General features: G+C 43.7%; 1 protein-coding gene across 5 annotated transcripts; it reads right to left on the reverse strand.

Annotated features, from left to right (window-relative positions):
* Positions 1-149: 149 nt before the first annotated feature.
* zgc:153935 (uncharacterized protein LOC777611 homolog) lies at positions 150-2,201 on the reverse strand. Of its 5 annotated transcripts, none has more exons than XM_047027965.1 (6): positions 1,916-2,201; positions 1,635-1,769; positions 1,266-1,388; positions 1,038-1,187; positions 767-949; positions 150-672 (listed from the first exon to the last, which is right to left on the reverse strand). In XM_047027965.1, exons 1-6 carry the CDS (start codon positions 2,117-2,119, stop codon positions 529-531), a joined length of 939 nt encoding a protein of 312 aa, XP_046883921.1. In that variant the 5' UTR covers positions 2,120-2,201; the 3' UTR covers positions 150-528. The 5 variants fall into 5 exon arrangements, with proteins under 5 accessions (XP_046883921.1, XP_046883923.1, XP_046883922.1 ...); XM_047027967.1 differs by having other exon boundaries at positions 1,038-1,142; positions 1,916-2,195; XM_047027966.1 differs by having other exon boundaries at positions 150-669; positions 1,916-2,195.
* Positions 2,202-13,689: the final 11,488 nt, after the last annotated feature.

Here is a 13,689-nt window from a genome sequence, read left to right on the forward strand (position 1 = left end):
AACAAGTTCGTTACAAACGGTGGGTTCAATGGCCAAATGTGTTTTATTTGCTCTCCTCCATAAACAAATCATAAGAGAAAACTTGGGCTATCGCATAAAAAAATCTAAAATCTTTTACAAATAGAAAGGAGCACACAGACCACTCAATGTCAATGCAGCAAACCTCATTCACTAGGTACACTGTTTATTGCAAAAGAGTCATAAGAACAGACATTTAACAAACATTTATGATTTTCAGTAATCCTTCATAGGCTGCATAAACAAAGTAGAAACACAAGAGGTTGAAGAGTCTAATAAAATGCAATATGTAGCCTGTATACATAGAGAAAAGGCTTCTACGTGAACAATAAGATACCTAAATTCCGGACGAACAGTTAAAACGCATTTTTGAATTTACGTGCCTCTGATGTTTTATGGAGATGTATTCACGAGGCAAGCCCGCAGCTACACTAAACAGAGGTCATGTTAAGGATTTATACACAGGGTAAGGATGGACTGAGGCGAAATCCTAGATCTCCCAAGGTAACATCAGTCCTGAACAGGCTCACTCTGCTCCTCTCTCTTTCTTTTCCTCCCCAGTGAGGTGATCTCTAGGAGCTCTGGAGACAACTGCTCTCCAAGATCTGGGTTGGCAAGAAGAAACTCCCTCAGGCTCTGCATCTCCCCAAACTCCTACCAGGAGAGAGGGAAAAAGGATTCACTTAGGCTCCGTACAGCTTTATCCAATGTGCTCTCAAAGTTAGCGAAAAAATAAAAAAGTAAGTACCTGTGCATCAGCGTTAAACTGCACTTCCTGCAACCGTTCTCTCAGCAGCTCTACTTCCCATTGGCTAATGGAGCCAGCCTCAATTTCCCATTGGCTCATACAATCAATTTCAAGTCTGTCCTCCCCAGACATGTCCACTTGATCCACCCCAGAAACACAGACTGACCACTCAGCAGTCAGCGTCTTAAAACACATGAACAAAAACATATTTAGGGTGAACTTCACAAAAATACAGCTACCCAATACACTAGCACCGGCAGTCTTCCCTGACCTTGTGTATTTGCTGATTGGCTGCTGCCACCTCTGGAACATTGGTGAGCAACTGCAGGAGCCTTTCCAAGCACGCCTTGTATCGCCTCATCCACTCATCACCAACCTGCATACCACAGGAATGCATCAGCTCATTTCTGCAATGGATCACCTGTCGAGACATGCACACACATTAAAAAAGGAGAAAGGAGAAAAACAAATCATAGTTGTGAGTGTGTGGGTGTGTCACCTTTCTGACCCGTTCCTGGTCTATGTAGCTGAAGTGATCACAGTAGTTGAGGAGGTTAAGCAGAGCTGAGGCATCACACTTATCTGAGCCCTTCTCCCCAGTTTGCCCCCGAGGCATGTAGGCCTGCAGAGGGAGGAGGTCCAGAGAGATGACATAAACCTCAATGCCATATTTACATTTCTTGGAAATCAAAAGGTGTGGGTATCGGTGTGGTAGGTTAGCAGAGAAGTTCATCATCTGACAGCAGCTTAAGAGCGATTCAATGAATAAGGATGAAGGGAAATGTCAGGGATGGGATGGAGAAACCGAGAGATTAAAAAGCAGGTGTTATGTGAGGGATGGCGAGGGACAATATGAGCTGTACCCTACCTTTGCCAGTTCCCAGTGGTCTTGTGACCAGAGTTGGGGTCTGCAGTTCCCCCAGTTTACTGTCCCCGCAGGATGTGTGTGATGCTTTAAGATCTCTGACCGCCACTCCGCACACACCACACACTCAGAATACAGCTGTGGGTAGGTCACACAAACACAGTTTGATTACAACTATCACAAAAGCACATTTTATCGGGTGAAAAATATGAGCATGAAACACTAATTGTTTTGACTGGTACGGCATGGCAATGGTGACAAGATCGAAGATTCGGTTTGACAACCTGGTTGTTTTTAGGTCTGCAAGAACGCTGACACGGCCGCCGGAGGCTCTGGTTTCGATTGAGTAGATTTTCATGGAAACGTCTCATCTCCCTATTAGTGAACGCGTGCAACCCTTCCCGTAGATGGAGCAGACAGATTCCAGCCTTAAGCCAGTTTTTATACCCACCATCATTGAGACGTGCAGTCAATTCGTGGTGTACCATTATTTCTGAATGTAAAATAGTTTGACCCAACGAACTGAATCGAGTTTCCGCGTCTTGCGTTACAGTAAGTCCCGCCCATGACAGATGTGTTTTGGGAAGTTTTGGAAATGGGAATTGTAGTTGATTCAGTAGGCCTAGCTACCTGCTGCAATTGGGGAGACTGAACTGATGGTAGATTGTCAATACGATCTCTAGTCTGTTTATCTTTGTAAAACGTATGGACTAAGCTTTCATCTGATTTTCAATTATTCTTAATTTGTATTGAAAATGATTAAGGATGACAGGCGAAACTTCTGCATAAGGACGACTAACCACGAGGTGGCGCAACTAGCACAGAAAATCAACGAAGTGTTAATGTGCAACTCGCCTGTTCCGCTGCTTACCTGTATGAGAGGAGACCGATACAACTCTTTGAGTACATGATTAAGGCCTCTTCCGTGAATGTAGACATGCTTCTCAATACTCCTAGTACCTATAGGTTGTACATCACTGCACTCTGTGCGTGTATACTTGTGTGTGTTTGATCGCACACGTGAGAAAGAGAGAGAGATAGAGGGGGGGGGGGGGGGGGGGGAGAGAGAGAGAGATAGAGAGAGAGAGAGAGAGAGAGAGAGAGAGAGAGAGAGAGAAAGATAGATCAGAGGAAAGGTTGATAGTTTAGTTTGACCTAATCCTCACACAAGAAAGCAGAGCATGACAGATAAGAATGCCAGAAATCGTCCTCTCTGAAATGTAGTCTCATTCGGAGTCATAACACATATTTTCGAAATATATTATTCAGCAAAGAGCAATTATGAAAATGAAAAGACGTTTGTGTTGTATCAAATAATTTTATCTTTACATGAAAATTTAATTAGTCTTTTAGGGTGCACACAGAAAGACAAATATCCCTGTATCTTTGTAATTGGATCTCTATGGATTTGATGATAGTTAAAGTAGATTAGACACCCTGGAGTGTGCCTGTGTGGGTGTATGATATTTGTGTGTGTATGTTTGTGTGTGTGCATGCATGCATAAATGTGGCCTGCTGAACAGTGAATTGAGAGGAATGCAACAATGATGTGTGTCTGTGTGTGTGTGTTATCCCAGCAGGGTGTTTTTTTAAGCGGAAGAGATCAAAGAGACATTAATATTCTGAAATAAATCACATGCCCAGACCTCGCCATGTGAGTCCCCAAACACACACACTCGCATACACACACGCATACACACACATTCTGTCTCGATCTTCAAAAGACACCCCCACCCACCCCCACCCCCATGAGGGCTTCATAACTATCTGCTTACTGCCTCTGATTCCTTTGTTACCTCCTTGCTGTTTCTCACGTTCATTCTGGAGCCTGTCTCTTCCCTCACTCGGCAAATAAGCAGGAAAATGCTTTGTCAGAGAAAATTGCTGTTCATCTTAGAGAAAGTCAGAAATGCAAACTAGGGGCTTTGACAAGTACATCCTTGGGGAGACCTCTCTCTTTCTCTCTCTTTCTCTCTCTCTCTCTCTCTTTCTCTCTCTCTCCCTCTCTCTCTCTCTCTCTCTCCACCATATCAAAGTATGTTAGTTCAGCAGGATGACAGAGATGATTTGTGTGTGTTTGTCTCTATTTTGTGCTTTTACTAAAACGTGTGTGCTGAATTTTCAAGCCACTTGACTTTAGCATTACCTTTATCCATGATCAATTTCTACTGATTACTAGTGGTAGTATATATTAATACCACAGTGTAACCCAGACATCTGTTATAGAGATGACAGAATGATCATCTCTCATTTGCTCTGCAGACATTTTTTCAGTATCAGCATCAGCATGTATTTGCGTGTGCTTGTATGTGTATGCATGTTTCTGCATGTCATTATATTTGTGTGGAAGTCTCTCCACAGTGTGTGTGTGTGTGTGTGCATGTGTTTGTGTGTCATTTTGATAGCCACCCACATGAATATGCAGATCAGTTTTAGAGAGCGTATGTGCTCGGCATTAAAGCCCACTCTCCACTGCTGACCCAATTTCACACTGCAGTGTGTGTGTGTGTCTGGTAGTGTGTTTGGTTTTACATTTTAACACCCTTTGAGAAGCAAATGATGGAGACTTGACAGACTTCGTATGAGCTCATCTTTTAACACAATGATTGCATCAACTTGGTGTCTTCCAGAACATCATCTATCAGCATGCTTCCAGATGAGAAGTAACTAACTTTACATGACCAAATTAATGAAACATCATCAGTACTACGGTGCAGAAAAACAGTGATACCAACATCTTTGCTCAAAACAACATTTTTCATATAGTTAATACGTTACATATCAGTTTTTGATAAGTGTCTGAAACTAAGTGGGCTACTTCAAATCTGCCCTCCACAGATGATTGACAGGATTGGAGGTGCAGTTCCTCAGAGCACCAGTAGATGGTGACTGGAGCGCTGTCAGGTCTAGTTGTAGATGGGACGAGAGACACCAGGCACTTTGACATGTTGAGAGAAGTGTTTTCTTGTTGCAGTACCAGACGTATGAAGCCATGCTGTCTGTCCTGGTCTTGGGCCGGGACGGTACACGGTATTCCCACTGAACTGAATGAAACCATGTGGGGTCAAACCAGTTGGGAGGAGAATATGGAGTCGGAAGTTTGGCTCCACTGGCCGGACCTTGGGATGATGTCCCAGGCAGGGTTGGTGAAGAGGGAGGGTGTTTAAGGCAGGGTTGGTGAGGAAGGATTTTGTCTCAGGTAGTGTGGTCCAGTGCTCCTCCATGATTAGCCAGACATGGAGTTTTCACTCTGCCTTCTGATAACTCTGAAGGGCTACATCTGCTATCACTACTTCAAGGGCTGTATAATCATGTGAACTTGAGTAACCCCATATAATTGCACAAAGTGTGTCTGTGTGTGTTGTGTGTGTGTGTGTGTATCTGTCTGTGTGCCAGAATGAGTGCTCTGGTTCCTCATATCCTTCCGTCACATTAGATCCAGTAGAACACCTCTGTCCTTTTTCAAGGACACCCCTCCTCCCTGCACCATGCCATCTCTCTCTCTCTCTCTCTCTCTCTCTCTCTCTCTGTCTCTCTTTCTCTCTCTCTCTCTGACAGTCCAAGGTGCTGGAGATGAGTCCTGACATTCAGGACTGTAAAAAGCCTTTATGTACAAGGTGTGTGTATGTTACTGTAATGTGTGCACACGCATGTGTGTATGTAGAAATGGTCACAGATGGTTTCACAATATAACAGAGGAGATGCTAATTGTTCTATTTTCTATGTATTGCTGAAAAACAATTAGAGGATAGAGGATAATTAAGATAGAAACTGCTTCTTTGTTTGGTATGCAACCACTCTGACTGTGTCGCCACCATACAGCTGCTCTCAGGTGTCAGCATGGGTTAGTCATTATTTCACACTGTATTTAACACTATAATTATGATAATTGGAAAATTAACTCAGTAATCTATGTCAATCAGTCATAAATGGTCATTATGGGTTTAATTTGATGCGAAGCCTCTGCTTTGGCCAGATTAAACCTGGCTGGATTATAACAACACTCCCAGAACAATACCAGACCTGGATGTGCAGGATTAAGAGCACCTGGATTACAGTAAAAGCAGGGCCAGACATCAGGTGATGGAGAGGTGGCCTGGGTCACACTGGGTTCTAGTCAGGACAACAGGGTCAAACTCTGCCAGTCATTGTTTCTTAAACAAGATATATAGTTCATACAGTATAAATAAATACACAGTAGGGTTGTACCTCAAAGAACTGAGTGTGCAATGTGCATGTTAATTATTCTCAAGAGTATGGTCAAACATACTGCCTCTCTTCTCACACAGAGATTTTCTCTCTTTTCTTTCTCCTTTCTTTCTCGCTGCTGATCAGGAGTTCCTTTAGTCCTTTGATGCACTCTCTTCTTTCTCTCTGCTCTTTCTATTCCTAAAGAGTTCTCCTTTTAAGGTGACCCCCCTCCACTTCACTCGATGGGCCTCTAGCTTGAGAGAACCTCTTCTTCTCCCTCTTTCGCTTTCTCCTTCCCCTCTTCCCTCTCCCTTCCTCTCTACCCCCGTTTTTCTTCAGCCCAGCGTGGGTGGCTGAGTTTAATGAATTCTCTTTTCTCTCTTCAGCGAGGCGCTGATTTCTGATTGTGAAGAGAAGAAGGGAGAGCAGAGTAGAGGGGAAGGGGGTGTTTCGGATTACAAATTCATTATGAGAAGAAATTGACATTTTGCTGGAGTGGTGCAGGGTTATGTGTGAGGTATTTGGCTCAGTTATAAGAACCCAACACAATACCCTGGGAGAATTATGTTGTGGCTGATGTCTGGTCAGTTTCCTATGTTCTCCTTAGGGAATTGGGGTGACAAGCTGATCCCAGATCTGTCAAAGGTCCACTTCTGTCTGAGGTCACAGGAAATGGACAGACAATGCATCAGATCTGATCCCCTGTTAAAACCAGTTTTCTAATTAGACACATGGATTAGATTATTTTATGAAAGCAATGGTTTAATCACATTTTTTTTTATTTGTGTGAAAAAATATAGAATTGGAGATTAGAAATATAGTAATTCCCTCTCCAGTCAGTTTGTCTTTAGTAGTGATTAGTGACAATGTTGTTCTTGGCCCCCTAGCACATAATGGAATAATTGTTATTGTGACCAGGACACAATGCTATTAAGTGTGTAAAAGCCATCTCTCTCGCATGCACACAGACACACACACACAGGCCCTCTCCCCCTAGTGTTTTGCCCTTTTGCGATATGCTAATGATCTGCTAATCTCTCCTGTTTACACCCCAGGAAAGGATGTGTGTGGGGTGTATGTGTGTCTGGTGAGAGAGAGTTTGTGTGCGCCAGTGTGTGTCTTTGGGTGTCTATTCGTGTATGTGTTGAGTGTGTGTGTGTTTGAGGGGGACATGGGTGTATGTGTTGAGTGTGTGTGGTGTGTGCGAAGGGGGACATGGGTGCGGTGAGGAAAAGCCTGAGGATTTCTCTCAGGCCCTCAACCTTCTGCTCTTGCTTGGGCACAGGCTGTCAACACATGAAGCAGCACCGTCAGTGTGACTGAGAGAGGGAGGCAGGAGAGACGACAGGCGCCCAGTGAATTAGTGCGCCTTTTTTTAACTTTTCAAGCTACCTGTGTGTCTGTGTGTTTTTCAAGTGCGAGAGACAATCAACGACAGCAACAGGGAGAGAGAAAGTCTGGGTGTGTTTATTTATTATGCTAAAGTCACATGCACTAATTGGTCCCTAGGAGAAGCCCAAGGCCATTTGCAAAATCCCACTGATTAAAAAACAAGACTAAATCCCACCCTCTCTCTCTCTGACACACACGCAAATTCACGCAGAGATCCGCGCAAGGGAGAGCTATTTACTGTCCGAATTGGAGCATGTGTAGGAGTGTGCATGTGTTGAATTTGTGTTGGAATGCTGTCGGTTTGTTAAGGGTAGTTTAATATTTAAACTTACCCTCTAAAGTAAGGATACCCTAGAGCAAATCCCCCCCCACACACACACAGACACACACACACAAATACATTTAAAGCCTGGAGGACCTGGGGCCTGTCAGAAATCACACTCTAGATGTCAAGGGCACAGTATGTTACTGAGTGTGACAGACAGAAAGACAGAAGGCGAAGGAGGGAGGAGCAACGAAAGACAGGAAGAGGGGGAACAGAGCAGAAGGCAGCAAGGGACAGAAAGAATTGGAGTGACAGAAAGAGGTAGAGGGAGAATGGAGAGAGAAAGAAAAGAGGTGGACACAAAGATGTGCTGGAAAAGAGAAAAATTGAGAGAGCAAGAGAGCAAGTGAATGAGACAGAGAGAGAGAGAGAGAGAGAGAGAGAGAGAGAGAGAGAGAGAGAGAGAGAGAGAGAGAGAGAGATGGACTGATAAATAGCTTTGAACTTTAATGGACATTTCAGATGTTACTCTGGTGATGTGTTTAGACAATACACACATTACTGAGATACATGAGGGACTGATTTCAACTGACACTCCAGCCATGTCTGCCCCTACTGACCTAGGAGGCTCCAAACAGTACAGCAGTGGTTGCAGACTCAGTGAAGTGTAGATGGGAAGGAGGGAAGTGTAGAAGGAGAGGAAAGAAGTGTAGAAGGAGAGGACAGAAGTGTAGAAGGAGAGGACAGAAGTGTAGAAGGGAAAGAGAGAAGTTTGGAAGGAGAGGAGGGAAGTATAAAAGGGAAAACGAGCAGTCTGAGGTAGAATAAGATAGTGTACTCTATGTGCCATATGGTCAGGGTTGAGTTCAGACAGATAAAATGTTGCCATTTACCCACAATAGTTAACAACACATGGATGAATTTCTAATCAAGCTACACACACAATCACACATACGCACACACAATCACACCCACACACACACTTTTGTTAACATGTGAATGAAACTCTGACTACTTCTCACAGAGAGAGCAATAAATGTCAGGGGGATGGGAAGTATGGAGGAACTGCCTGTGTGTGTGTGTGTGTGTGTGTTTGTGTGTTTGTGGGAGGGCTCGAGGAGTGTGTGTGAAGGGGTGTATCTCTGAAAACTCCCCTTTTTCCCTTCCACCTGACTGCCTCTTTGTGTGTGAGTGTGTAGGCCCTTCTTTGTGTGTGTGTGAATGGGGGGTTTGTCTCCCAATCTGTGCCTCTCTACCCCGCCAGATTTCTAATGATTTTGCAATGATGATTTAGGTGTTAGTGTGTGTGTTCACTCACCCTCCACCCCTTTCTCCTCCCGTCCATTCTTCACGCTCCCCTTCTTGTGTTCGCTCCCTGAGAACGTCTGTCCTCTGTGTCTGCTCTGGCCACTGAGCCACTCAACACTGAGGTTCTGTCTGTCTATCTACACTATGTATGTATGTATGTATGTATGTATGTATGTATGTATGTATGTATGTATGTATGTATGTATGTATGTATGTATGTATCTATTTATCTATCTATCTATCTATCTATCTATCTATCTATCTATCTATCTAGCTATCTAGCTAACTATCTAACTATCTCTTTTCTGTCTGGCTGTCTGTCTGGCTGGCTCTTTTTCAAATGCATATTTAGGAGGCTGGTGTCTTCCACAGAGACCCCTCTACCAGGTTACAGAGGTCCTAGAGACAGACACTGGCAGACACTCAGGAATGTTTAGTTGGCAGAGGATGAGGAGGAAGAACAGCATTCACCACTAAACAATCACCTAAATGATTTATCAACACATTTATGGAGGCGTTAGTTGCGTGCATGTGCATGTGAATGTTTCATGATGACATGTTTGTTGAGGCATCATGAGTGTGTGTGTGATCTCGTGTGTGTGTATGGAGTTGTGTGTTTGTTAATGTTTCATGACCATACGTTTTTTGGGAGGTGTTGTCATGGCCCAGTTGTTTCTGCCTGGACGACTCCTCTGGGCTTCATGGTTGTTAGCTGTAGGTTTTCCTCAGGAGTCTGACCTGTTAGCTCAAAGTGTGTGTGGGTGCTTCTGTGTGAATATGCCACTGTGTGTTTGTGTGTGTGTGTGTGTGTGGAAGTGAGCAGGTATGAAAGATTCAGGCCAAGGGCTGCATAGTTGTGGATGCCAAATGCTTTCCATTTAGTAATCATGCACGAGTTACCCCTCTGTTGATAGTGACCAGATCCTTTGTGTGTGTTGTGTGTGGGCCAGCATCAGTGTTTGAAATTTGAAACAACTGTATTTTACAGAAAACCTTCCAGGTGTCTGCAAGCCTGGATTCCTTGTGTAGTGATCTTCTCTGTGTCTAGTCCTTACTCTGTCCTTTCTGATCACTCTCCCTGTTGCAGACATGCTCACACACGCACATCTCCATAATGCAGTAGCCCTAACTCTCTGTACCCCACGATCACAGACATGAAGTTCAGAACAAAAGGAAATATTCCACCTCACAGAAAGAAGAGAGGTTTCTGACAGAATGCCTAAACGTGACACCCTGTCTTCTGTAGTTCAAAAGCTTTAGTTACAATGTGTGTGTGTGTGTGTGTGTGTGTGTGTGTGCGTGTGCATGTCAGAGTGTGTGTTTGAGAGTAAGCCCCTGAGCACTTCAAACCAGGGCCTAATCAGCCCCCCATTGCCCTCCTACACAAACTATCTCTATCTTTCTCTCTCTCTCTTTATCTCATTCCTATTCTACCTCCCTCTATTCCTCCCACACAAACCCAGACCTCTCACTTGTTTTTTCTCTCAATCCCCATTCCCTCCCTCTGCCCTTCCCCCTTTCTTCTTCTCTCTCTCTACTCCACCCACTCCCTCTGTCCCTCCCTCCCTCCACTTGTCTCCCTCTGTCTTCTCTCTTGGGGCCAGCAGGCTCCACAGGCTCTGATGTAGGGTCAGTAGAGAGTTTCCGTCGTGATGTTGGAGGTTCCGTTAGGGCAGGGAAGGCTGTTCCCAGATCTGCCTCCCAAGGGAGAGCAAGTGACAAGGCTGCTGGCGCATGTTATGACGCTACTGAAATATTAAAGCTAATGGGCTCAGAGCTGCGCTTCTGTGTATGTGTGTGTGTTTGTCTGTGAGTACATGTGTGTGTGCACTGCATGTATCTTTGTCACAGAGCTGTACAGTGGTGTGAACACATTAGAATGGAGATGGATATTATTACGTTTGTACAATAAAAACTCCCACCCCTTCTCATTGTCCTTACCAAAATAAAGAAGAGTGGGAAAAGAAAGTAATGAGAGTTGAATCCCTCAGCAGTTGAATCCCTCAGCAGTCAATAAGGATAAATACACAACACTTACACACACATACAAAGACACACAGCGGCTTCAAGCCATCACACACACAGCCTGGAGCACAATACAGCTCGTTAGTGCTACATGCTTGAAATGAGTTTCTCTCCCTCTCTCTGTCTCTCAAGCTGCTGTCAATGTTGTTATTTCCAGATGAATACACATAAAGGTATGACATGGATTGAAAAACTTGGTATACAATATGAATATAACAACGCAAGAGGGATGGAAGACAGAAAAGGAGAAAGAAAATGTGCAGTACTGGTTCTCAAAACAAAAAAACATGCAATTAAATATAGAATGGAATCATTCGTTGACAGAGGCTGAGTGTGCGTGTGTGTGTATGTGTGTGCGCGTGAGTGTAAAACTATGAAAATGAGTGTATGGGTCCGAAGCGTATGTGGATGGGAGGAATTTCATTTAGTGTGTGAATGTGTGTTTGTTAGGCAGATAAACACCCCCATGTTGATTAGACCTGAGAAAGCCGTGTTGAAATCCCTGTTCTTCTGAAGAGCTTCTGGGCATTCAGTTAAATTATGAATTTCAGCTCTCTCTCCCTCCCTCGTCTCTCTGACTGCAGATGAAGGGTGGCATCACAGTGAGATAGACAGTCGTTTTATAGTGACAGATGCAATGTTAATTAAAATCAGACAGGCATTAACAAGAAATTACTTTAGCTCATTTACATTCTCCATAAGAGCAGAAAGTAGGGCAAGTTCTGTGTTCTAGCACCTTCTTGTGCATCCCACGGCTGAGTGACAGGAGAGGACACACTTATGCCCACACATCCTCCCTACCAAACCAGTGACACATGGAGGTCTCGTCTGGCTATTGAGGTAGTAGAACAGAGAATTTCTGATCTTAACCTACGTACACTAAACTCTCACCTGTCCACAGGCCAAATAGGTCAGGCCTATGCATGTGTAGTCAGGGAGGACGAAATTGAAGTTCTACTTGAGATATGATCACGGTCACTTCATCTCAAGTACCAGATTGGCTGTTGGAGTCACGAGAGAGCAAGCCCAACATAAACACTGCGTGAGGAATCCTCCTTGAGTTTGTCACACAATCTCATTAGCATAATCTGCCTTTTTCTCAAACTACTGCACGCACTCAAGCCTCGTGGAAGGATACGCACATACGCTCATTGCAGAGAAATTAATAATATATCCTACCTGTGGCATGAGGGGGGTTTGGAGGTGGTAGTGTTCCCGGACTCCCATCAGTTACAGTAGAAGTTACAAGGTTAAAGGGTGGAGGATGCCACAGACACTTTGTCGAACTTGGTATTTAATCACCTAGAGGGAACAGGAGCAGGCAGATAAATAGATTTATCTTAAAATTTGTAGATTTGTAGAGATTTGTCAAATGAGCCAACAATATACTATCTTCAGAGATTGTCAAAGTTGAACATAAACAGGTCCCTGATGTCTCTCTTTTACAAATATTGTATCGAGTCTGTTGTAACTTTTTCAATGGTGGTATGGCAGTCTCGGTGTGAAGGCAAAAACTGCTCTGTTAAGAATAGTCAATGCCAGTAGTAAGATTTTAGGTGTCCAGCACCCTACCGACCTGTACAATGGTCAGGTAGTGAGGAAAGCTTGATCCATCTTACGAGTAAATTCCTACCTTCTCTATGCCGAGTTTCATCTTTTACCTTCAGGATCTCGATTCACTATCCCCTAGGAGTAACAGGTACAGACATTCTATCATTTCCACTGCTATTTCTCTGTTATATGTGGGTGTGGGGGAGCAGGGGTAGTCGGTAGTGGAGGTATTGTCCGCTGCTGTTGTTGTGGGTTGTTGTTTTTGTTTTGTTTTGTATATTATTTTAATGGTGTTTTTAAATCTGTGCCATAAGTTGTTTTGTCTGTAGGTCTTGCTGCAGAACCAAGTGCTGTGTGGGTACATAAATAAATTATGATGATGTAAACTTGTACAATTGTGAATTAAATCTCTTCTTGAAATGTGAATGGCCACTGAATCAAGAAGCATTGAAACAGTGGACACCTCAAGCTAGTAGGCTAGAGATAAAATAATTTTGTAGAGCTTTTGGCTACAAATATTATAATTGTAGTATTTTCTTGCCCTGGGGTGCGTTTCCCGAAAGCATCGTAAGCCTAAGTTGATCGTAGAGTCCATCGTACGATGGATCTTAGTTGTACAGGCCGTTTCCCGAAACCATCGTAGCTAAAGAGGCACTTGAAAATCGTCGTAGATCAACGAGAGCTCCAGGGGTGCGTTTCCCGAAAGCATCGTAAGCCTAAGTTGATCGTAGAGTCCATCGTACGATGGATCTTAGTTGTACGGGCCGTTTCCCGAAACCATCGTAGCTAAAGAGGCACTTGAAAATCGTCGTAGATCAACGAGAGCTCCACGGGTGCGTTTCCCGAAAGCATCGTAAGCCTAAGTTGATCGTAGAGTCCATCGTACGATGGATCTTAGTTGTACGGGCCGTTTCCCGAAACCATCGTAGCTAAAGAGGCACTTGAAAATCGTCGTAGATCAACGAGAGCTCCAGACCAGTCGTAGATCGCTAAGTGCATCGTAGTACAGAGACTCAGTGGAGACACGCGTAGGCCGACCATGAAAACTACATTAAACTCATGCTGAAAGTTAATTCCGATGGAAAATAAGATTTTGTTGGTCCTCTTTTTACACCAGTTACGCTGGAACTGGGATATTTCTTAGTGAACCATACAAGTTTAACTGCCGAAAAAATATCAGAATCCGGTTTATCCTCAAGTAAATTTAGGTTACACAAAATAATTTGATTTAGTGGGTTTGGCGCATGCAATGAAGGTATTTAAAAAAAAAAATGTCAGTCTTATTCAAAATACTATAACATTGAAATATGGCTGTTGTAATGTGCA

The sequence above is a fragment of the Hypomesus transpacificus genome, chromosome 10, assembly GCF_021917145.1.
Source record: "Hypomesus transpacificus isolate Combined female chromosome 10, fHypTra1, whole genome shotgun sequence".
NCBI lineage: Eukaryota > Metazoa > Chordata > Actinopteri > Osmeriformes > Osmeridae > Hypomesus > Hypomesus transpacificus.

What these genes read in the sequence shown, in the direction of transcription:
- zgc:153935 (XM_047027965.1), bottom strand. Translation starts at nt 2,119, where the DNA reads ATGGTACACCACGAATTGACTGCACGTCTCAATGATGGTGGGTATAAA. An exon ending in CCAATCAGCAAATACACAAG is followed by an intron (nt 950 to 1,037) that starts GTCAGGGAAGAC and finishes ATGTGTTTTAAG; the next exon opens with ACGCTGACTGCTGAGTGGTC. An exon ending in AGTTTAACGCTGATGCACAG is followed by an intron (nt 673 to 766) that starts GTACTTACTTTT and finishes CTCTCCTGGTAG; the next exon opens with GAGTTTGGGGAGATGCAGAG.